The 24932-nt window shown below is 36.6% G+C and overlaps 1 protein-coding gene across 4 annotated transcripts in view; it reads right to left on the bottom strand.

The window, feature by feature from the left end:
• Nucleotides 1–24932, bottom strand: part of LOC134744610 (leucine zipper putative tumor suppressor 2 homolog) — a 135370-nt gene that overhangs the window by 75747 nt on the left and 34691 nt on the right. The window contains exon 1 of one of the 4 annotated variants that reach the window (XM_063678482.1): nucleotides 2266–2503. The exons of 2 other annotated variants lie outside the window; for them this stretch is intronic. In XM_063678482.1, coding sequence (XP_063534552.1) covers nucleotides 2266–2286 — 21 coding nt within the window. In that variant the 5' untranslated portion in view covers nucleotides 2287–2503. Of the gene's footprint in view, nucleotides 1–2265; nucleotides 2504–24932 lie in introns of those variants that run through there. One more of the 4 variants, XM_063678481.1, reaches the window with a different exon arrangement.

The following is a 24932-nucleotide window of genomic DNA, read 5'->3' as shown; positions in this document are numbered from 1 at the left end:
AACTGGTTAAAACTGGTCAACGTTTAACTTTCGATGACTGACAAAAAACGAAATAAACCCACTGTGTAGGTAAAAGTGGTAGGTTAAGAATCATTCAAGTTTGGAAATAACTATTATGGAATTGGGAAAGAAATGTGACTGCACACAATAGAAGTAGACGCAAAAAAATGTCGTTTCCGATATCCGATGACTGACGGTATTTGCGTTGTTATGAAATCTTATTTGAAATTATGGAAGTTGAGGTACGGTTGAGTCGATTCACAAAAAACATCCTTAGACGCTAATACGTTAGAGAGATATCGAGGAGCACACCATACCTCAAATTGTCTTTTTCTTTTTATGGAACTGTCTATCTGGCTGTCTATAAGGCACCTTTCTGAAAGAACGCCCTTTGGCCAAACAAGGGCCTTTAAGTCCTACTGACGCGATATCGAGACGGCAAATAGAATCAACGTTTAATTTAGACTCCTTTGACTTGAAGAGGATGACCAGTGTATACCTGACCGTTAAGACTTGTGACCGTAATAATAATAAAAAGTCAAAAATTTCGACAAAGTATTGTCAATTGTTGGGATTTTTGTAACTAGCTTGTAACTACACGTAAGTATGTAGTATAGTTAACGCTATCTCTACTGAGCTCGTTCACTTACCTGTACTAACAATGGCATTCTGTTAAACAAAAGCCATTATTTCTTTTATGTGAGCGCGTGGCCTTTGCGCCTGAGCGCGTGGCCATTGTGTGTGAGCCTCAGGCACAAAGGCCACGCGCTCACACAAAAGAAATAATGGCTTTTGTTTAACAGAATGCCATTGTTAGTACAGGTAAGTGAACGAGCTCAGTAGAGATAGCGTTAACTATACTTAGCAGTCAGTTAATCGCATTAATCGCACGGCTTCACTCGTAAGTACCTACCTATCTAATTCCAAGTCGGCGAGTTGGCAAACTTTGATCCGATAGTTTGCTAAGAACGCTAAAGGTAGGTCTCTAAATTCGCATAACTAGTTATCAATTAAAGAACTGACAACGTAGCATATATCTGACCTCTGATTATTAACATCTGGGACTGAAACTCCGATAGGGAATAATTCTTATAAGACCGGTTTAAGAATAGGGCATTAGGTTTGTGAACGCTTATATCTGCCCTTTAAACTTCCGACCTTTGTGCACCTGACTGAAGGGAAGTTGAAACAGACGAAGCTTATAATTACAAGGGTTTATTTTATCTAGAGATTAGGTACAAGGTGCATAGAGAATTAGTGATTTAAAGAAACGCTGCAAACGTAATGGTAACAAGTTTTTGGCAAACATTTCATTTTTGGTAGGTACAAGCTTTTATCGCTGACTGTACTTTTCTTTCCACAGGCAACTAATAGGTACACCGTACTCATCGAGACAATTCCAACAACCCCAAATACAATTAGTTTGCTTGTTTTATCACAGTTCCCATGGCCACCTGTCTCCATCATCAGATCAGCTCCATTTCATCATAATATTGCATTGTCATCAGATTTACATATATGTATATGCAAAATTTCAGCTCAACTAAAATCGGGAAGTGGGTCTTTAGCTTTCAAGATTTGACCCACACTAACTAAAAGTGTATCCTGTTAGTTGAATTTAAAAAAGCTTGTAAAGCGGATCGTTTTTGTGGTTCACATAGACAAATAGAAGATCCGACCTAACAAAACATACCATAGATATGACTAATGCAAATATTTAGCCAATAGGAATGACTTAATTTTTTGCACCATTAGAAGTTTAGAAGTTTGCATTTTTTGCAAGATTACTTATGTACCTCTACGCAAAAAAAATTAGGAATGACTTAATTTTTTTGCACCATTAGAAGTTTGCATTTTTTGCAAGATATGTACCTACCTACGCCAAAAAATAATGAAGACAAAATCAATTTGAATATTGACTTTCAAATTATTCTTCAATGTTTACAAATTGTTCATTAGGCACTAAATAATTTCTTAATCCGCAAAAGTAGGAGAAACGATCGAGCTAAGAAACCTGTACCGGAAAGTGTTATAAGCGGCTTACTAAAGAATTAAACACGACTTTATCGCCACTGCATTTCATTTCGGGCTACTTTATAAACATTCAACCTCAATTTATTCTTATTCGCAAAAATACCAGAGATAATTTTCCGTTGTTTACATTTTCCAAAAAAAAAAATTTAACAGCCAACAATGCTAAGGTCCAATTTTAAAAGTAATTACTGCAAAAAAACTAAATGCCAGGGTAAAATGCCGTGCACTCACCTCATTGTACAACGACGTCATCTTGACACCACCAATGTTTTGTTTTTGCTAAAAGCTTCACGAAAACTAAACACACATTTCACACTTAAAAACGTCTCATAAGAACTGGCCGGCAAAAGAGTATCACTTGAAAAAAAATCAACTGTCAATTTTCCCGCCGAATGTCGTGTGAAAAAATAAAAAAGGTAAAGTTTTACGCAGCCCACAGCGCGTGTGTCGCGGTCCGTGCTTAGGACGCACTAAGTCTGAGTGACGGGCGACGAGCGAACTCAGCGAACGGCTGAATGGCTGCGCCCAGCTGCTTAACTGTGCTCAATGAACTACTCAGGGCGGAGGTCACTCTTCTTGACCTGGCCCTTTTGCTCAACCAATATTAGGGAGATGGTGATTAGCGAAGGCGGCTGTTAGATGTCCTTTAAAATTTTGTGATTTGAAAAGCTCTCCGAAAAAGTTATTATAAAATAAGCTTTTTATAGTCACATAAAAAGCTTTTAGCTGAGGTCGATCCTACCTTGTTAGATGCTCGAAATTGTTTTTATCGATGTCAGACATCAGAGTTCGACGACAGCGATCAGCTTATTTGTCATAGAACCGGTATCCGAGACCGTCTGATCCTAGCGAGATTGATGCCCAATCACACAATCGATTTCAAATCGACAAATTGAATGAAATTTCTGCATTTATTACACGCGCTAACGAATCTCTTAATGTCCATTAATCATGCTCGATTCTTAGTATTGTTCCGTGAAAATACTGTTTTTAGCAAATTAAAAAGTAGCAGATTCGCGGAACGTCTTTAACCGCTAACTATGTAAAAAAAAATGTAATTAAGTTATTAAATGATGTTACCGCATGGAACGCTCCAGCTAGCAGCTGCATTGTTTTCTTTCTCGTAAACTTAACTGCATAAACTTATGTGAACATCATCCATTGAACCTTTCTAGAAATAAAGAAAAACTCATGAAATGATCATTTTATTGCCTCAAATCACGGTATCAATTATGTAAATACAATGCCCATTATATTATGCTGATTCAGTACCTTAATATCTTTGAACGGCAATTTGCATATAAAAGTGCGTACGATATGGATATGGTTCCACATAAAACTGGCTTTTGAGTGTCCAACAAGTATAGGAATTTTAGTAGATGGGATTTTAGTCTCGTAGGAAACTTTGAAATTGGGTACATAAATTAGAAGAAACAACTGTAGGATGAAGTTACACATAATGATAACGAGTTCCGTGACAGACAGCCCACAGACTAAATACTTTTATGTTTAGGTTTAAATTCCATTCCACTGACGTAACTTGGTCACATTCTGCGATCCTCATCGATCTGTTTTGATGCGTGCGATTTGTAAATAATCGGCCAAGAGCATGTCGGGCCATGCTCAGTTTAGGGTTCCGTAGCTACCATTCTGTCAGAATATGCTAAACGGGGGCTATTAGTAAGTATCATGTAAGTTCTTACATTACAAGCATAAGGGCGCAGCGCTTTGTACGTCTGATTAATATTAGGAAGAGAAGACTTTTAGGAAAAACTCAAAAACGGCTGAACCGTTCGTTCGCTATAGTTTTCATTAAAAGTATTTATTCATATTTTTGGACCCATGGTTCAAAAGTTAGAGGGGGGATTTCCGAAACTAATTCACTTTAAAAAAAATATTGTAGAAGACTCGTATTCGTTTTGAAATACCTAACCAACGATACCTCACACCATTGGGTTAAAGCAAAAAGAAAAGATTATACCCTATTTTTTTTTCTTTTCAGGTTTTTATTTTACTGTTCGGTCGCAATGCTTGATTTACGGATGCATGCCAAATTGTAACTTTCTAAAACTAACGATAGCGATCACGGAGCAAAGCCTCGGACAGACGAACAGACGGACATGGCGAAACTATAAGGGTTCCTAGACTCTATCCTAGTAGTACGGAACCCTAAAAATGGGTGAATAACAGTAACGTAGGGATAAAATATACTTTATGAGGACGTAGCAACATTTTGTGCCATATTCAAAATTTTATCTTGTCTTAAACAGTAAGCGAGGACACTAAATGGGGACTATGCTTTCACTAATATTTCTTTACCTACAATAATATAAAAAAAAATGTTTCTATCATATGACAAAAATGAGAAATCCAATTTGAAAAGAAAGAGTCTCTTGGAATATATATTGCACGACTCTATACTTCTCTTTCCGCACAGACTCTATCAAAAGCAACGCAGACTTCGTCAAGTGGACACAGTGGATCATGAACTTAAAAAAAAAAAATTGTTTCTGGGTCACAAGAACTAAAACGGAACAGGAAATATGTTCTCAGCTACTTCGACCGCAACTTCAAATCACATCAAATCTGCACCCTAATTAAAACCACAACAATACAATTCCATATTCAAATAAACCTTAGCATTATCGCTAAACCCGGAAAGCAGTTCATCTTAATTTCCCTACAACCGTATATGTTCCCACGGAACAAAGACGCGCCGCCGGCGATCGGCAATGTCGCCTGATATCCATATAAATTGTATGGGGAAATGGCCAACTGAATTTGTGATTGGGATCTTGACTGATCGAGCGATAATGTGGCGCCGCTATAGTGCGGTGCGCTATGCTGAATGTCTAAGAAATGCCGACGCTGACTTGGGCGAATCGGTAGATGAAATCGTGTACTACACATTAAATTTAAAACGCGAGTTAAGTTAAGCAGTACTCAATAATAAGTTTTTTTTCTTTATTAATTTAAAATCTTGGGTTAGGTTATTTATAATATGAATATAAGAGTAAAATTTTAAAACACTATAAACACATCATAAAAAACCTAACCCAGGGTGCCGCCAGCAGCGGGGCAGGGCCCAAGCTGCCGGTGGTCAGGGCCGCAGAGAGAGGAACTGCCAGATTATTTTTATTATTATAAGCCGATGTTTTAAAGTAATTATTGTGATTGTACATACACATGTCACAATAAGTGAACAGTTAAATGTGTTCACGATGACTGTATCGAAAATTAATCCATAACAGATGATGGATAATTTAAAAAAAGTACCTTTTAAGAAATAATACCTGCTGTCATTAAAATAGGATATTTATACTTAGATGTTAACTATTACTTAAAATGCCCCTACATGACAATTAAGTACCTATTTAAAGCCGCCTTTCAGAAAACCCTCATCCCTAATAAATTCGAACACTAGCTTTCGAATACACGATAGCCCCAAAAGGCATAAAGCGGCGCGCGCGGCTATCGGCGCTCGCACATCGCACAATATGGCGCCACGATTCTAAATCACCCGCTTAGAAGAAAAAACAAAGCTTTATCTATGGCAATCCATTATTAATAGACATGGCGGTTTCATTAAATAAGACAGGGGTTTGTCAGTACAAGACTGGCTGCCATGCGAATGCCATAAAAACAAAGACGAATTGCATTGGAACGTGTGTTTATTGACTATCTCTGTCTGTAAAGACTCATCTAATCAGAGTTTAATTCCTTTGTTAGAATTTAAATGATCACCAAGGTAGAATTAAGGAAAGGGTAAGTTCTATTATATTCTATAATAAAATTTATTTTCTATATCACTTTACTTAGGGCTTACTTACAAACACAAAAAGATTAGCTTGAATTACACTGAAAAAAAATATATTAGCCGAACTCATTGACTAGGTAATTAAAAAAATAACTGAACTCAATAACCTACAAGTTACCACCAATTTGGTAACACATAGTTCGCAGGTCCCTTTTTTATGTAAGTAGTTTCATTTGTTTCCGTATAGGAATAACAACGCTTTAAAATATGGTAAAAATAATGTTAGTTTAATAAACCAGAAAAACTGACAAGGAATTATAAAATCATGTTGTACCTATTTATGAAACTAGACCAAAAAGGTAGTTTAGTAAAGTTTCATTACTCGAAAGTTAACTATATCTCAATAAAATATTGGCAATCGTAAACGGTGGATTAAGTTAATCGTAGTTTAACCTGAGTCGCAACCGCTGTCACGCTGTGGTCTCAATTACGTCTGGGTTCAAGTTTCCGTGCACTAAACCTGTTGCAATTGGGTATTTATAAGTACTATATATTTATAGTTTGCCAAACCGATTAGTCAGCGAAAACTAGCGCGAAATGTAATTTTTTATATAAAATTTTTGTTTTCCACTGGAAACGAATTCTAATCACAAGGCAAATAACGGCCTAGATGAGTTTCCAAAAATAAAAATATCTGGCAAAGTAGACACTGACGCAGCTATACTCTGGCAATACCACTTTGCCAGTAGAAAAATCGCGAAATTCAAATGTTCTATGGGACAACCCTTCGCGCCTACATTTTTTAATTTTGCCGTATTTTTCTACTGACAGAAATGGCTCTCTAGCTGTATTAAAATAGCGAAGAAAAAAACTGAAGTATTTTTTGCCGAATCTGTGATGGTAACGTGACACGTTGGTGCAATATTTCAAAGGTTTCAGATATAATACCAATCCACGCAAAGATTGCCACATGCGTTCATAAAACAAGTACAGTCGAGTGCATGTATTGTTGCCAAAAAGCATTAAACAAAATTCTATTCTCAACATCTCTTCATTTTCTGATACTTAAACCATACTAAAATACATTGTTATGTTTGTGAGGTATAAAACAGGTTGAAATTCAAAGATTTCAATTAAATAAAAATAGTAATAAACGTATTTTGCACTGATTTTTCGAACAACTTGTATGGTTAATTGTTGCAAATTACATGCAATTAACTTTAATCGGTGGAGAGTTTACGAAATATTGGTAAGGCAATATATATATACCTAGCAACATATACACAATTCGAATTCCTCTCTTACCACTTTATTTAACCCTTGAACACAACGCCTACCGTCGGCGTCAGTTGACGTCTTTGGCAGTCAAGGGGTTAAGGTCGGTCCAAATTGTACTAAGCTGATACCATAAAAACTTGTTCACAGTACTGTATGCAACATACCACCTATATGTTCCATCCTAGACTGCATCGGCACATGATCGGCACTTACCATCAGGTGAGATTGCGGTTAAATGCTTACCTTTTTCTAATAAATAAATAAAATTACAGCTAGCAATAGCATAAACTTTTCAAAAGTACCTAGACTCTTAACTGCGACCGTTGTACTGATTTGATTTGGTTAAAAATGTTCTGAACTTACATCATATACATCTAAATACGTCCAAGTGTACCTACCAACAGACGAACACGTGCTAGCCACTGCGGGGTTTCGGCTCCGATTCGTCGGATCTGGTGCGCACTTTCTACAGAGGCAGCCTTATAAGCGCCTCTGACCGTCAATACCTAGCCGAATTATTAAATCGTATTGATTTTATGCCACTCAGGTCACAATGACCAATGATTGCTTGTAGAAATGCCTAAAACCGCAGACATAGTGTCTTCGTTCGTAGTTGACTGTGCAAAGAGTGCAGTCTAGTCGGCAGCAGAATAGGAAGGTCAAACATAATACTGTGTTCACGTCTTTCCTGTAGACATACACAAAAGTTAAGGGCTATAAAGTTAATTTTCTTTTTTACCCCTTATCCACGTGAAAAGGTACTCCTTTTATTTGAATAAGTATGATAAAATCATTACCTACATGCTCACAAGCTGTTAACTATTTGTCCACAGGTGAGAAAACGTGTGTGTTCGTCAGAGCCAGAACTGTGCAGTTTTGTGTTAGGAGCTCTAATTGTCGTTTAAAAAAAACATAATTGAAAAACTGAATTGAAATTGATACTTACGATGTTACTATAATAATTATTGCCGCAGCGAATGTATTAAAGCGGGCTGAATCGACAGTGCGCTGGGCACTTTTATCCACTAACCACTACCTTATTAAACAGTGGAATGTTTTCTCATTGCAACAAATTTTTCATTGCGAAACTAAAAGCCATAAAATATATTGAATTTAAACAAATCACGATCAAATTGACTGCGCGCAACCATAAAACATCTGAGCTAACTTAATCGTGTGTGGTGTAGACAACGTAGGGTTGCCAGGTACTTACAAAAAAATAAATGCAAAAATATACGCTGCTAGTCAGTGCATGACGACTATAGTTGGTCAAACCAATTTGTCAGTCAGTAACAACCAGGAAAATTATACTCATCCTTTTCTTTTGGGTGCTAGTACTAGTGTAAGACAAAGATAGTATGATTCTCTCATAGACAGTCCTTTGACAAACTATACCTACGTTTTTGTCGAGAATAAAGCCTCCATCATTTTTAGGGTTCCGCACCCAAAGGGTAAAAACGGGACCCTATTACTAAGACTCCCCTGTCCGTCTGTCCGTCTGGCTCATGAATCCTGATAGCTACAGTTGAAATTTTCACAGATGATGTATTTCTGTTGCCACTATAACGACAAATACTAAAAAGTACGGAACCCTCGGTGGGCGAGTACGACTCGCACTTGTCCAGTTTTTTAGTAGCTAGTATAAGTACATAACTAATATTAAAATTTCAAGATTGTTTTTAATCGTAAAAACCTGCGGTAAAAAGTAGAATGATCCCAATATCGATGTCGCCGCCCGGAATTTTAACATTTGCAGCAGCAACAGTAAGGTCCCGCTGCAATACTGCAGCAGTAATGCTTGTGTCGTCTGAGTCCGAACGTCTTAAAAACTTACAATAACGGAGACTACGGAGACCAGCATGATAAGCCCAGGGTACGTAGCTACAACAAAAAAACGCTATCTGTCTCTATCGCACTAATATGTAAGAGTGATAGAGAGATAGAAAGCGCAAACGATTGGCATCTTGGCTAGACACCCTGATAACGGTTTCGGGTGCAGATGGTCGATAACCCTAGTTACCCTAGCATACTCGTAATGTCTAAATATTCCCGCCACTCGCCTGATCTATGCGGCACGCGGCGAGAAAAATTCGTGACCATAGTCACGAGGGCGAGAGTGACATGTTTTGAGTTGGCTGTTATATGCGAAACACTACGACTAACTTATTGTTATAAGTTTAGAGTGGAGCTTAGCTTTTTTTCGTGAGAAAGATTATGTCAAAAAATTTCATTAAATCCGCGTTTGCGCGGTAGACACTTAGATATATACTCCAGTCATTTTACGGACCGGAAGTATGGCGAATTGGAAATAATTTATAATACCGTCAACCGGGGTGAATAGGGATGGCTGGGGTGAATAGGGACAAAACTTAAAATGTAATTTACCTGACAATTTCTTAAAAAGTACACAAGCTGTCTCATATAAAATCTACTATTATTTTCCAATCTAATCAATATTATATACGAAATAGAATCCGTTATATCGTTCATTCCGTGCAGATAATTTTTATCTTTTTCAACTTCGTTTAATAATCAATCTGCCAGAAACTTATTGGACTTATTTCAAATAAATAGGTAGTCCCTGAAAAGAGCCCAGTGACCAGAATACTTTTTTTAATTTCATGTTCTATTGAGAAGTCAGTGGATACCTTGAGTTCAATGTAAATTTAGTATTAAGGCAACTAGTTGTAGTAAATTATTATAAATATATTGAATATTTTAATGGTCACAAAATGACAAGATAACAAGCTACTTGAGACTTGTTCGGTTTTCCCATCTTGGCGGTTTTGTTAACTTTTTATGTGTTGACATAATACATTCATTAATTTTAATGACTGACAACGCCCTGATCAAACGGTTTTTGTTACGCGTTATAAAAACATCGTGAGTTACGACAACACAAGTTATAATAAAAACATAAGTCTACTGTCTTAATCTCTTGTCAAAAACACTTAGGTATACTTAAGGAATACGCTTTTCTATATGAAGGAAAAAAAGGAATGTTTTTGGCAAAAATTTCATTTTTTGTACAAGCTTTTATCGCTGACTGTATTTTTTTCCACAGGCAAACAATACTCATCGAGACAATTCTAAAAAACCCAAACACAATTAGGTTTCGTTGTTTTATCACAGAGTTCCTATGGCCACCTCCTGTCTTCATCATTAGATCAGCCCGATGGTACCATAATATTGCATTGTCACCCGACTTACATATGTACGCAAATTTTCAGCTTCATTGTAAGTCGGGAAGTGTGTCAAATTTAACTTGCAAGATTTGACCCGTACATACATAGTTACATGGAAACTCGTACATACGAGTTGCAAGTTAAATAAAAGCTTGTAAAAAGAAAATACATATACTCAAACACAGCCACCTTGTCAATAGAAAAACGCGCGAAATTCAAATTTTCTTTGGGAGATCAATTCTTCGCGCCTACATGTTTTAAATTTGCCGCCTGTCAGTAAACGGGCCCAATGAGTCCACTGACTATCAGTCCACCGGACGATATCGGCCTGTAGTTGTTCGGAACTGTCAAATTTTTGTTCTAACTGGCAGGCCGATGTCATCCGGTGGATTGATAGTCAGTGGGCCCCTTAAAGGGACGATATCGATCTGTCAGTTAGAACAAGAATTTGACAGTTCCGAACAACTGACAGGCCGATGTCGTCCGGCGGGCTGATAGTCAGTGGGCCCCATTAAAGTACATTAATCCCATAACACTTAACCTAAACGTCGATAATATTTGCACATTTATATCCTAGATAATGACATATAAACAAATGATATTAAATACACTTGCACTTCGCTTATTTCTCGTAGTAATCTTCCAAACAAATTGCACTTGGCTGCAATGTCATTAGTTATTTTTATCGCTCTACTACAAATAATTGCATTGCTTGCAATGTTTAATGATTGCACTCTGAAACTAGTTCTTATAAAACAAATTGGAAATAGATATAGTCTGGCAAACACAATTTGTCAGTAAATAAGAACAAAAAAACTATACTCATCCCTTTCTCATGGGTATTAGTGTAAGACAAAGATAGTATGATTCTCTCTGTCTATGTCCCTGGCCAAACTATAGGTACGAATTAATAGTACGAATTTGCGCGCTACCTTTTCTATATAGAGCTCATGCTAGGCAGATTTATTTTGAGATTAAATTGATTTTGATCGTGACTTGGTCCGTACAAGTACCAGATAAAATAAATTTTTAAATTTTTTTCAAAAGAGTGTAGTTTTTGTCGTTTTCCCATCTGCATGCGTAATAGTTGCTCCCTAGTACACCTTTTAAAGTTTAAGAAATGGGTTTTAAGTATCTTATTTAATTCTATCCTTAAGTATTCGAAAAAAAACCGGCCAAGTGCGAGTCGGACTCGCCCACCGAGGGTTCCGTACTTTTTAGTATTTGTTGTTATAGCGGCTATATCATCTGTGAAAATTTCAACTGTCTAGCTATCACGGTTCATGAGTCATGAGATACAGCCTGGTGACAGACAGACGGACAGACAGACAGACAGACAGACGGACAGACGGACAGCGGAGTCTTAGTAATAGGGTCCCGTTTTTACCCTTTGGGTACGGAACCCTAAAAATGGATTCCAGATTGCATGTTACTCATGAATCTCATGACACGTAAATAAAGTTACAAACAGCCAATATTGTACTTAGTAAAACAAAAAAATAAAGAAGAATGGCTCCGAAAGCTACGTTCCTAATTTGAAACTTCGTTTTTTCCCCATATGTTTCCCACCCAATCGTTTATTTTTTTCTTAATTTAAACATAGGCCTGAGCATGACTCATTCTGCCCGAGGCCCGACAAGTAGACCACAATTTTCGAGCCACACCTAACTTGTGGTAGTACCGGTTGTTCATTCATTAGTTACGAACTCGTACGGGGTTTAATATATTTAATTCACCTTTTTATTACACCTAGTTGAAGTGTAAAATGGGTTTTACAGTTAGAAAGTCTCGCAACGGGATTCTGAGTTCATTGTTAGTTTTGCTGATTCGTAGTATTTTAATCAGTTGCAGTTTTATATCATTTAACTTTCTTTATACTTTTCGGTATTAAATACAACTTTATTAATTTCTTCTGGTGACTTTAACTTTCCTACCTACTGTCAGAAACCATTACAAAATGAATAACTTTTATCTCAGCATTTAAAACTCCTTTATTTCTCGTGGGCATTTACTTACTGAACAATATTTTAAGTAAAATCATAAGAGATGAAGAAACAATTTTCAAATTATATCTGTATATGTATATGGATATTGATTTACTGTGCCCTGATTGGTGTAAGATTATTTATACGTATTTGTAGTAAAATTCAACACTTTTAAACTCTGACCCAGCTAGTGATGGGTCGTTACCAGTAACTTACTAAAAAGTGGGAATATTCCCGGTAACGCTACCAGTAACATTACCCAGATCGGTAACATTGAGTAACTTTGAAAAAGTTATTAGAATTGTATATGCTTTTTTCGTGTTAAATACTTAAGAAAATAATAATGCTATTATTTACAGTCATAAAACAGTCAAGGAATCTCTGAAAGAGTAAATTCCCAATGTTACCGGTAACATTCCCAATATTACCAGGTATTTTTCCAAAGTTACTGGGAACATTACTATCTGGAAATAATGATTGAAAGTGGACTGGAAATAAAGTAAAAGAAAATATGTGTATAAATCAGTTTAATTATTAGAATAAACCAATCAACATCTAAATATATAAAAGAAGAAACTGACTGACTGACTGCCTGACTGACATATCAACACACAACCCAAACCGCTGGTTCTAGAGATTCCAAATTTGGCACGTAGGTTTCTTATAAGGTCTAGGGGTGCACTAAGAAATGATTTTTTCAAAATTCACCCCCCAAGGGGGTTAAATGGGGGTTCAAAGTTTGTATGGGGAAACAAGATTAGTTAGACTATTATATTCGAAACTTCACAGGAGTATTCCTAACGATAAATGAATAAACACGTGTTACAGGTTTTTTTGCAAATTCCCCCCTAATAGGGGGAAGTGTGGTGACAAAGTCTGAAAATCAACATGGGTATTTTTTCTATGGTTTATCGGGTTGCTAATTAGGAAAACAAGAACGATTTTAAAATACAACGTGACGGACGTGAAAAACCATCTCCCCTGTTGGGGTGCAATGGGGTTGAAATGTCTAAATATCAATATGGGTGTCGTTTTTATGGTTTTTTGGGACGTTAATTACGAAAATCGTATCGATTTTGAAATTGAATAATGTGCTCATGAAAATTCTTGAAAGTACTCGTATTTGTGCCAAATTGCAATTCAAACGGTCCAGTAGTTTCGGAGCAAATCGGTTGTAACAGACGGACCGACAGACAGCCACACGTGATCCTATAAGGGTTCTAATTTTGCTTTTGAGGTATGGAGACCCGCGTTATCCTAATAGATTTTTAAATTTGTATTTGGTGCCATCTCGATCGTCGTCAATCGGTACCTAGGCGAGTGCGGGCGGCGCGGCGGGACGGACGGGGCGGAAGGAGTAAGTCATCGGGAAACTTCCTGCATCCGTAATGAGTACATTCAAGGTGCTACAAGAAGGTGGTTGTCTGTTTGCTTCTTATAAGTTTAGGTTTCCATTCTAAGTAAAATGCAAAACATCGTAAGTACATATATATGTATTCTACCTACGAACCATATACCATATAAACCATCTTTTGTAAGTAGTTATAAAACCATATTTTCTCCTCCCCGCACCCTGTACATTAGACAAAAAGCCGCGGGCAAAAGCTAGTTTCGTATAACGTTTCAAGTGACAAACGTCATTTTTGAGTTGTTGGAATTTCGATTTTATATTAATTAATCAAATTTGAAATTAAAGTAGTAGTAGTAGTAGTAAAGGGATAATAAATAATGATCACAGTTTTATACAAAATACTAGCTTTTGCCCGCGACTTCGTCTGCGTGGAATTAGTAATTTGGGTAGCTTATTTTTAAACAATCAGCTAGATTTATTGTTTCCCCATACAAACTTCCACCCCTTTTTACTACCTAAATTTTACCCGCTGAGTAGCTTGTGGTAGCCCCCTGGTGAGACATCAGCAGCGTCTCCAGCAGAAACTTGGTCACCAAAGTCTTGCAGGTGTTCCAGGTCTTGAGCTATCTCCATCATACACTACCAACGACACGTTGAGCGAGTGTTACCCCTGACCTTTTGTACCCAGCAGCACTCCAGGTGTTCCAGACCTTGAGCTTTTCCCATAATACACTACCAGCGGTACGTTGAGCGAGTGTTACCCCTGATCCGTTGCACCCAGCAGCACTCCAGGTGTTCCAGGTCTTGAGCTTTCCTCATCAGATACAACCAGCGTCACGTTGAGCGAGTGTTACCCCTGACCCTTTGCTCCCAGTAGCACTCCACATTGTCTTGAGCTTTATCCATCGTATACTACCAGCAGCACGTTGAGCGATTGTTACCCCTGACCCGTTGCACCCAGGAGCACTCCAGGTGTTCCAGGTCTTGAGCTGCCTCCATCATACATTACCAGCGGCACTTTGAGTGAGTGTTAGAAGAGTGGAGAAGAGAACAGGATGACTTCGGGAATAAAAACTACTCTACACCCTCCCCAACAATTAAGACTATCTCCATATCAAATTTCATCTAAATCGGTTTTATTGGGTTCCATACAAATTTCCACTCCCCTTTTCACCCCCTTTAGGGTTGATTTCTAGGGTAAAACCTATCCTGTGTCCCTCACGCAAAATAGGCGCAATAGTAAGACGTCGAGTTGCGGAAACCAAGCCCGCGAATATCTATCCTATGTCCTTCCCCAGGACCCAAATTATCTCCATACCAAACTTCATCTAAATCGGTTCAGCGGTTATTGATTCCCCATACAAGTGTCAACTCCCCTTTCCATCCCCTTAATGGGTGAGTTCTGGGATAAAAAAGTATCCTATGTCCTTCCCCGGTACTCACTATCTGTATAAAAAATTTATAAAATTGATCCCATAGCTCTTATGTCAGCGAATTAAGAACTATGGGACATATTTTTGAGTAAGTTGTACTAAAAAAATAAGTTTTGAACCTTATTTTATCTCATATAAGTCATCACTATCATCAGTTTCGTATGTTACCGGCTTTTGGGAATGTTACTGGTAACATTGGTAACTTACTAGTAACATTCCCAAATGGAAACTTACTGGTAGCGGGAATGTTACCGCTGCCCATCACTAGACCCAGCTAACTTTGCACAAAAAAAAACACAAAGACAATTGGCTCCAAGAATGATTTTTTTATTTTTTGTAATCATAATTTATATCGTTTGAACACCGGAAAAAATAAAAATACTTTTGTAAACCTTCACATTATTTAATTAAAAAATATTTAAAAATGTTGAAACATTTTTAACGGTTGAAACGCTCATAATTTTTGGCGCGGATTCGACAGAGCGTGATGACGTCACACGTTGGACGGTCCAACTGACGTTTGCTACTAACGACAGTAACGACACTTATGTGAACTAATCTGTCGAACGCGTGACGTCACGTAACGTTTCGCTCACTAGCTTTTCGCGGGCAAATTTTTGTACTTTTTATTTATTCGTTTAAGCAATTATATGATAATTTAATAACGGAAATGCATTTGTAACATGATTTAACGGTAACAAACATCCGAATAAAAAATATTTCGTTCAAATATAAACTTCATGCATGAGGCTAATTGACAAACTGATTTATTTTATGTGTTTACTCCGTCCGAGTTCTTGAACTCTGCCGGTAAAAGTTTACCTGTAAAGTTGCTGCCGTCACGTACAACTCGTGCTAGCCGCTGCCTAACCGTAAACGCTGTTTACAAACAACTTTTGCAACGGCAGCAAGGCAAAGGTTTCAATAGGGTATTTCACTGCTAGTCAAATTTGTTTCTTTTTTCGAACTGTTAAAACGATTTGCTACTATGGAATTTAAGGTGCGTTGGGATAAGATTGAAGTGTTTTTCATGCGGGGTAGGATGAAAAGTCGCCCCTAATTCTTCGGCATACGGACGATTTTTTGTCTTACCCCTCATGAAAAACCCTTTAAATCTTACCCCAACGCACCTTATACGAAACACTAGCATGTGACGTCACGATCAAATTATTTACTCTTTATAGTTTTATTCGGGTTTTAAAATAGAAATTGTGTCTAAAAATAACCGCTGTCTGGTGCTTTATTTCTTGCATGGTGTAAAATGATTTATTTTAAATACAGTCAAATACCATGAGGCGTATTCTGATTGTAATAACAGGTTGATCTGGATTTGTTATAGATAATGACTTGGCAAGTTGGCAGTGTCAAAAACGACATTTTTTCAACCAGGGACGTCACATTTGCATCTACAGAAAATCCAGATCAAATTCATAAACTGATATTACAATTCCGTCATTCAAGTTACGAATAGTGTAAAATTCAAGTTTTTTTTGTGATTTTTTGGCCTGGATGCCTTTAAAGCCAAATCCCATAGAACAAAACTAGAGACAGGTAAAACTTAAATGCTGGCGCCAAAGCCATCTATAAAAACCTTTGACAATGATTGCCAACCTCATTGGTACGAGCGAGATACAAATGTCAAATAAAAAAATATATTTTTAAAGTTCGAATACCTTTTAAGTACGAAATGGAAGAGAATAAAGAATAAACGCCCTGTTTCAAGAACGGTCAATATTGGAACAGCTAACCGGCCAGTTTGAACGCGAACGCGAAAATCTCTTCGTTTTGTTGACTTTGTTGTGCGAAATTGGTGTGCCGCTAACGGAACTACGCCGTAAAACGGGGTGACTTTGAAATCCCCTGCATTTCAAAGTCACCCCGTTTTACTTTAAAATTATAGTAGGTAAATGTGGTTTCATTGTAACCTGAGTTAGTTAGGTACCCGAAATGTTGAAGTAATTTATACATAATAGTGCAACTTTTGTAACCCTTTTAAAACTATTAAAGTAACCCAATTTTTTCTTAGTCATCCCATTTCACGGTCCCTTTATTTTTACCATATAAAATATCTATGCCTAGATACCTACCCATATACCTAAGCAAAATAGGTAAATGTTTTTTTTTAAATCATCATCACCCATATCGTATCAGACGAAAAATCGAGGTTTTCAAAAAAAGAGAACAGTATTAAGTTCTTGATTCTTAAAAAAAGGAGAACAACGTTGGTTGCGCGCATATGATATCTCTGGAGTGACAAGCTATTGTATTTATTTCGCTTATTTGGAATATTATCAAAAAATACAAAACGTCTGATCGAGCTATGTCCTTACCAATTGTATCTCGGCGGTAAGCTCACAAAAATTCCATCCCTATATTATTGCATTGCATTACATGGGTGCATGAATCAACTATTTCTTATTGTTATCCAGACGCGTCCCGTCAGCCACGCGACAATAGGAGCACTAACACAATCTGTTAGAAGAACTCTTGTACCACGTTATACTATCGTGCCTGGTTTTTTTTTCGTAATTATTGTAACAAAAATTACAACATTGTAAGTAATACCTTAATCTAATGATCCGCCAAACTGTAAAGCAGTTTGTTGACAGTGCGCTCCAAAATAATCTTAATCTAAATAGGTACACTAAACATCAAGACACAAATATGTAGCTTTAAAATGAAACATAGGAATATACTTATACGTATCTTAAATCTATCTTGCGAGACAGCATCACACTCAACACTCAACTGACCATGCGTCATGCGTGGTAGATGGCCCATTGTGAAATTGGCTTATAAGTACCACAAAATTGAATGTTTGGTTAATTTAAATGCCGTAACACCAGGATTTTAATGGCGATGAGTGACAAGAAAAAGTTAATTGACCCACATTTTTCAAATAAACCTCTATGAACCTAAACCACCTAAACCTTTCCCATTCCGTTAAACGCCTGATCCCCGCCGCATAACGGTCACGGCTAGTAGGTCGCTAGGGTCTGTCTAAGTCTAAACCTAGCCCAGTGGTTCCCAACTTTTTCCCCGCCCTTTTTTTATTGCTAAGAATCAAAACACTTAAAACTACTACAGTTCTTTGCCAAACTACCAAACAATTTATTGGCGAATAATGAAACACACATTACACTCCTACTAGTTTGTCACTTAATAAAGTGGCGTATGATTTTTATTGTGTTATGTCATTGTCATGCATAAATTGTCATTGTCATATTCAAATATTTTGCTTATTCTAGGTTCCAATAAAATACTGTATTATAAGTAAATATTAGTGAACAGTTTGGAACGGCGATAGACTTCGTTTATTTGAAACAGCGAGCACGACGAAATGTTTCGCTTCATGCAGTGTCAAAGCTCCTCTTTCTGCGCTGCCAAAGATTTTTTTAACGTGCGGAAACAGCTACACAATGAAGTTATTTCCGCCCGTTAAAAAAACCGATGCTGAGTTTACATTAAATACCAAATATATTACTTTGCTAATCCGCAAAAAGATAACGTGCTAGTCAATCAGTGCTAGCCCGTTATACTTACTTGCTTATTTTTTACATGCCATTCATGTTCCCACCCTCCCGCCGCAAAAAATCGCCTGATTCTATTCATTATTTGAGTTTACATTTGATTGAAAATTACGCCAAAACAAGCGGTTAAAACGCTGAAAGATTCTCGCGTACCACTGTTTGAGAATCACCGGTACTAGCCCTTTATTGACATTGCTTCCACCGCTATAACAGGTGACAATGTGCCCAAGATTTATTGCTTATTCAGAGACGATTCTATTAGGAATGATATAAAGCTAGTCAGAAGGAGGAGACAAATTTGTAAGACTTGAGATTCAAATTAATTAAGGTAGAGTCGGACCAAAATAACTTTGAATGGTATTTAGCGTAAACACCCAATAATCGACATGTTAAGACCCAATATACGACACCTTGTTGTCAACTTTATTGCTATGACATTATGATTGAAAACGGCGATTATTGGAGCTGTGTCGGGCACTGGAGCTTCAACTTTTGCATTTTTCAAATTAACCGCCATTTTGTCTTAAAACAAATGTAAATTTTTAAAACTAAAATACTGTGCAAATATGAATAAAAAATCGGAAAAAGTATTTATTTACTATAGGTATCAAAAGAATTATACAGGTACAAATCGATTTTATCTTCGATTTTATGTTTATTTTTCTAAACCATGATTGTACATTTATAGTATTTAAATAACTATTTCATTTCTCATGCTCTGAAAGAGGGTCATTGTTGTTCTAAAAGGTGTGCAGAAAATGATACGCGTCTGCACTAGAGCATTTTACGTTCGAAGTACGATTTTTTTGATTTTTTTACGATAAGCAATTCAAATTTGAGTTTAAATGGATTTGTTATACAATTTCCATTCTGATATTTGACTCTCCATTCCATAAATAATGATACTTTTGCCTAAATTGTTAACCGAAAGTACCCTTAAGAAATACTATAAAAATGTATACTTGGTCATGTTTTAAAAAAAACACATGCATTTTACTTTCCTCGTATTCGAAATGAAAAGTAGAGTGTTTAACTCGGGTGAAAGGCGTCATTTCAGCCTCGGACTGTTGGCGCTCTCACTGTGTTCGAGCACCAAAATACCTCGGCAGAAATGAGTGCCTTTCATCCCTTGGTTAACAATCTACTATTTAAGCGTATTATGATTGTTTTTATTTTTGATATTTTTCAATGAAATAAATTTTACCTTCTTATCTTATCTAATAATGCATAAAATTCTGTTTTTTGTTGTGTAGGCTGCATCCATCATCCATCACTATATGCACTTAAGGGTTAATCTGTCCTACTGTCTGTTCATTAATTGACTCACCCAAGTGGTAATCGTACTCCAACGTGTACTGTTCTCACTTTTTGTAAGGGACAGTATAAATATACATCTGATTTTGGAAATGTAGCATATAAGGTGGTAGCACCAATTATGGACGTTATTCCCGTAAACTCAATTTGTAAGAAAGAGACACTATATTTTTAAAGTTATTAACACTGTGTTCAGGTAACTGATGGCCAAAATAACTAGTAAAGATCATAAATGGGGGGCGATAAGGCATTACAACTATGCTGTCCATTACTGGGTACTACTGTGCTTAAAATGTCCATGACTGGTGCCGTCACCCTAGTTTTCAAGTTACATTATGCCATCAATACACTTCAAAGATGATTGGCAGAAAGCGTGATCTCACAAACCCGCAACGAACATTAAAAAAACAACAATTGAATTTATCTGACGGCTCTTTTACAATCGGAATCGCAGCATCAGTAGCCATTTCACAACAGTATTGCGTTACAAAATAACTGAACGTTCCTAACAATAGGGCCATTTCTGGAGATCCCATCACGTCCGCAAGACAAATTGGCCAAAGACCGGGAATCTAAAACAATACAGATAGAAAAACAAATTGCCATACGCTTTTTAGTTATTATAACCGACAGATCGTATCTGTGGTAGTTCCCATAGAGTAGGCATTGTTGTAATTTTTTTTCTATCGCCATCTGCGGTATTTTTTCGATATCACAGTGCTTCCTCATTCACTTTTCCTCTGAGATTTAATCTTCGAGAAAAATAACGAAGATATGTAAGGAATATGAAGGAAATTACACATACCTACTTATTTATTTGTTTAACAACGAATATATTAAGAGATATTTTGTTAAAAATGAGATGTTATGTGCGATATGATCTTTTCGTATTGACGTCTTTCGTTAAAATGCATTTATCATTGCTATAAAACAACGTCCCGAATAATACTAAGAGCTTTTGTAAATTCGCACAATTTTTATAGTTTCTTGTGCTGCCTATTACGCTGCGGCGTCGGCGTATTACGGCGTCAACCGGAATCCTTTGTCTAATCAAGCGTTATTGAAATCACAAAGCTAAAGCGTCCCCAACCGCTTGCGATATCGAAAAGCACAGCGTCCCTAAAGATGACGAACTGTACGATATCATATCGATACCGCCTGTGATCTGCGGTGACTTTGCCGCAGGCGGTTAAAGTTCGCTTCCCTGAGAAACTCAACCTATGTTGTTTACAGTTTGTTCTGTTTTTAAATACGGAATTTAGATGTCTATTTTCAAAATAGTGTTAAAAATCCACATCAAAAATCACAACAGCTTTGGTCTCCAACATGTGGTCTACCCTGTATGTAGCGTACCTACAGTGTCACATTATATGGAAAGACAACGCATAATATAGAACGCGACGCTACACGCTTAGTCCAGCGTCATTCAGAGACCAATAAAAAAAAACGTTTTGTGATATCGATATCGAAAAGCAAGAGTCACCAACCTCTTGCGATATGGAAAAGCACAGCATCCCTAACAATGGAGATGACGATCTGTACGATATCGTCGTCAATGTCGTCTTATCTGCTGTGACAATAGAATTCCGCCAGAAGGTTAAGGTTCGCTTCCTTGAGAAACGCGTATCGGCAGCTTGCTGGAAGTGATGTATTTGTTTTGTGTGGTTTAAGTATAATTACTTGATTCAATAATTTTCCAGAACGAAAAATACAACTCTTGTTATCTTTGGCTTTTTAAAATGCGTTGCTAAGCCAGTCGGTCCGGAGCCATCTTTGGTAGTGTACGAATGGTGTACGATCGAGGTTTCGGTTTCGTTTTCGGCATGTTTCGGCCAAAAAACTACCGAAACATTCGGTCGCGTAATGTATTTTCGGTAGTGTTCGACCAGTTTCAGTTTCGGCATTTAAAATCATGCTTCGGTCGAAACTAGCAAAACCGTAACTTCGGTTTCGGTCGGACACTAATCTTTGGTTTTAAATCTCCAACACATTCAAAATAATACTTTACCTATAGAAAATCAGTAAAACATTACTTTTAAAAAGGTATTGTTTTATTTTCTTAGGTATAAATAAACGAATCATATTTACCTTTCATCGGATAAAAAACTGGCAGTAGGTACCTGCATAATAATTTATAGCTTTCACTTTTCAGCTTTTGTGGCCTCCTGTGCGTTATTTCGAATGAAGTGTCAAAATCAAAAGACGTAATCGCAAACAAAACAAAACCATAAACCTCGTTTATTGTCATGCAAAAATGGCCAAAATGAACATTGCGCTATAATTATGATGATATGAATTTAAATTTTCAGGTCCACAGGCCATTAGCGTCAAAAAAACTAAAAAACCATTATGCAAGAATAATACGTACATATATATTATAGAGCTAATCACGACTGTTGATTTCACAATAAGACGTAGCTTACGCGTTCAGTAGCAGTCATATCCAGTTATGTCTTAATTTCACGTTACTTACGTATTAACAATGAGCATTGTTTATATTCACTTTTTACTAGTTTTCTAGAGAATTTGACGTAATTTACGACATTGAAAGGTCGCGAGCTTTTTACTTAGAGCTTTTTCATTGAATATGTTGTCTGGCAGTTTATTTACTTTACATCCTATATAATTAAGTTAATTTGTTTTCTATTAAATTGGTGACCTGATCTCTATAGTTAGTTCATGCGTAGTAGTTTATTAGTCACAAATCCACAAAATGCATTTTTAAATATTATATAAATTTCAACAAAAAAAACAACAGTACACGTTATTAAAAGAACATGGTTAATAAATGTATGAAAACTGATTTCTGGCGCCTTATTACACCAGCCAGATCTCTATCTTCCCATATAAACATAAAAACCGACCAAGTGCGAATCGGACTCGCGCACGAAGGGTTCCGTACCATTATGCAAAAGACGGCAAAAAAATCACGTTTGTTGTATGGGAGCCCCACTTAAATATTTATTTTGTTCTGGTTTTTGTATTTGTTATTATAGCTGCAACAGAAATACATCATCTGTGAAAATTTCAACTGTCTAGCTATCACGGTTCAAGAGATACAGCCTGGTGACAGAGTCTGTCAGACAGACAGACGGACAAACGGACAGCAGAGTTAGTTATTTTAGTTATTTATAAATAATTAAAAATACTTATAAAATCGGTAACTTTAATATCGTTATACAGTTAAATAAGTTTAGTATTGAGCGAACAATCAATTTGTAACGACCAGATACCTAATTGACATTTTGCTGATTAATATAACGGGTGCCCTGCCCACAAAATAAACTGTTCTAAATTCAAACGTTTAAAAATTAAGTTAACGTTAATTGGCCATAGAGTTTATAGCCCCTATTGTCTACCATAGACAATTACGGCATAAGGGCCGCTCCAATTATTGTCGTTGAATAGAATTATTCAATTAACCGCAACATACGAGCGGACCCGCGGTAATTACTAGTTAAACTAAGGAATTATACGATTGTTCTAAGTTTATGTTTAGGTACTACATACACTTGGCTTTAGATACCTAGATAGATAGTTACATTAACAAGGGGAATGTTTATGAGTTTAAAAGTGTTACCACATCAATCGATCGAATGGTGTGGTAACACCCTAATTTATTAATTGCAAGTAGACAAGTCAAGACAAGATTAAAAATCTGCTTTTTAAAGGGCCTTACTTTAAATAACATCTTTAAAATAATTGAATTGGCTGTCAGGAAACAAGAAAAGTACAGTAGGTATATACCTAAACGTCGTAGTGCTCAACATGCTAATGTCATGTCATCATCTAATAGTTGACACCCTGTTGTCACTTCTGTTGCTAAATGACCTGTCGTGATTGTTTCACCGGATGGTCTCACCGGAAGATCAGCGCTGGAAGTCGCCAGCAACATGCTGAGGTGAGACCATTTCGTGGCACTTTTTCTTTTATTTATGTTTCTCTGTTCTGTATAACTTTCTATTTGTGTGTGCTAACGAATAAAGCAGTTTCGGCTTAAATATCAGGTTTCGGACAAAAACTGCCGCACCTTTCAGTCGCGACTCGCGACGAAACTAAAATATATTTTCGGTAGCATCCGGCCGAAGTTTTGGTTTAAATTTCCGCAAAAAATCCGGTTTCGGTCGGACACTATTGCTAATGCATGTGTCCCTGGGACTATGACGGGCACTCCTCTAGGGAAAATGTACATACCTATATAATTCAATCCCACTGGTAGGTATCTACAACGTTAAAACTCATTAAAAAGCTTCATACAAGCTAAAAATTTCCAAAACCCGTCTACACAAGTACAAATAGACACGAGAAAGAAAGCATCCATTATATTTATAATTGACGGCCCAACCATTCGAATTTGACAAAGGGATTCATTTAAACTGAACTTTGACTCCATACAAATTGAAGGATGACTTTGATAACCTCTCATATTCATAAATCTATATACCATAAGCAGCTTTAACTCGTGTGTTTAAAGTTCAATTTACAATCAGCGTTAACGCGAGATAAGAGTTATTGATAGAATAATGTGGTATGCTCTTGTTCTTTATTAGAGAAATTGACCTGAGAGATTAAAAAGTGACCATGGAGTCTATGGTCGGGGCATGGGAACAAAGACATGTTTTTCATAAAGAAAAGTTAGAGAGGTCCGAAATGGACATTCAAAACTAAAAAAACAAATACCTAATTATCTATGATAGAAAGAAGAAGCAAGCGTGATTTAAAATGTTTAATGAAGTTTTTAAATATTTCTGAAGTATAAAGAATGTTATAGCTATTTATAAGCTCATGAAGCCTTAAAAAATTAGGAAGGTTTTTTTTAAGCCTGGCTTTGGAACTGACGAAATTTTATATATCACTGAAATCATTGCCTGGAGCGTAATCTTCAGCTTTGCGTTTTTAAACTCAATGCAAATAAATAAAGATTACATTTACAAGAAAACTTGGAATAAATTAAGGACCGACATATAAAATTACATAACCATATAAAGTTCACACGTCAATAAAGATAAGGGTATTATAATACAATAAAAGGCATTGCTTTAGCGGTTGCAAAATATTATTATGT

The sequence above is a fragment of the Cydia strobilella genome, chromosome 10 (genome assembly GCF_947568885.1).
Source record: "Cydia strobilella chromosome 10, ilCydStro3.1, whole genome shotgun sequence".
NCBI classification, from domain to species: domain Eukaryota; kingdom Metazoa; phylum Arthropoda; class Insecta; order Lepidoptera; family Tortricidae; genus Cydia; species Cydia strobilella.
The sequence above is the reverse complement of the archived record's forward strand: the minus strand, read 5'-3'. Positions and strand labels throughout refer to the sequence as shown.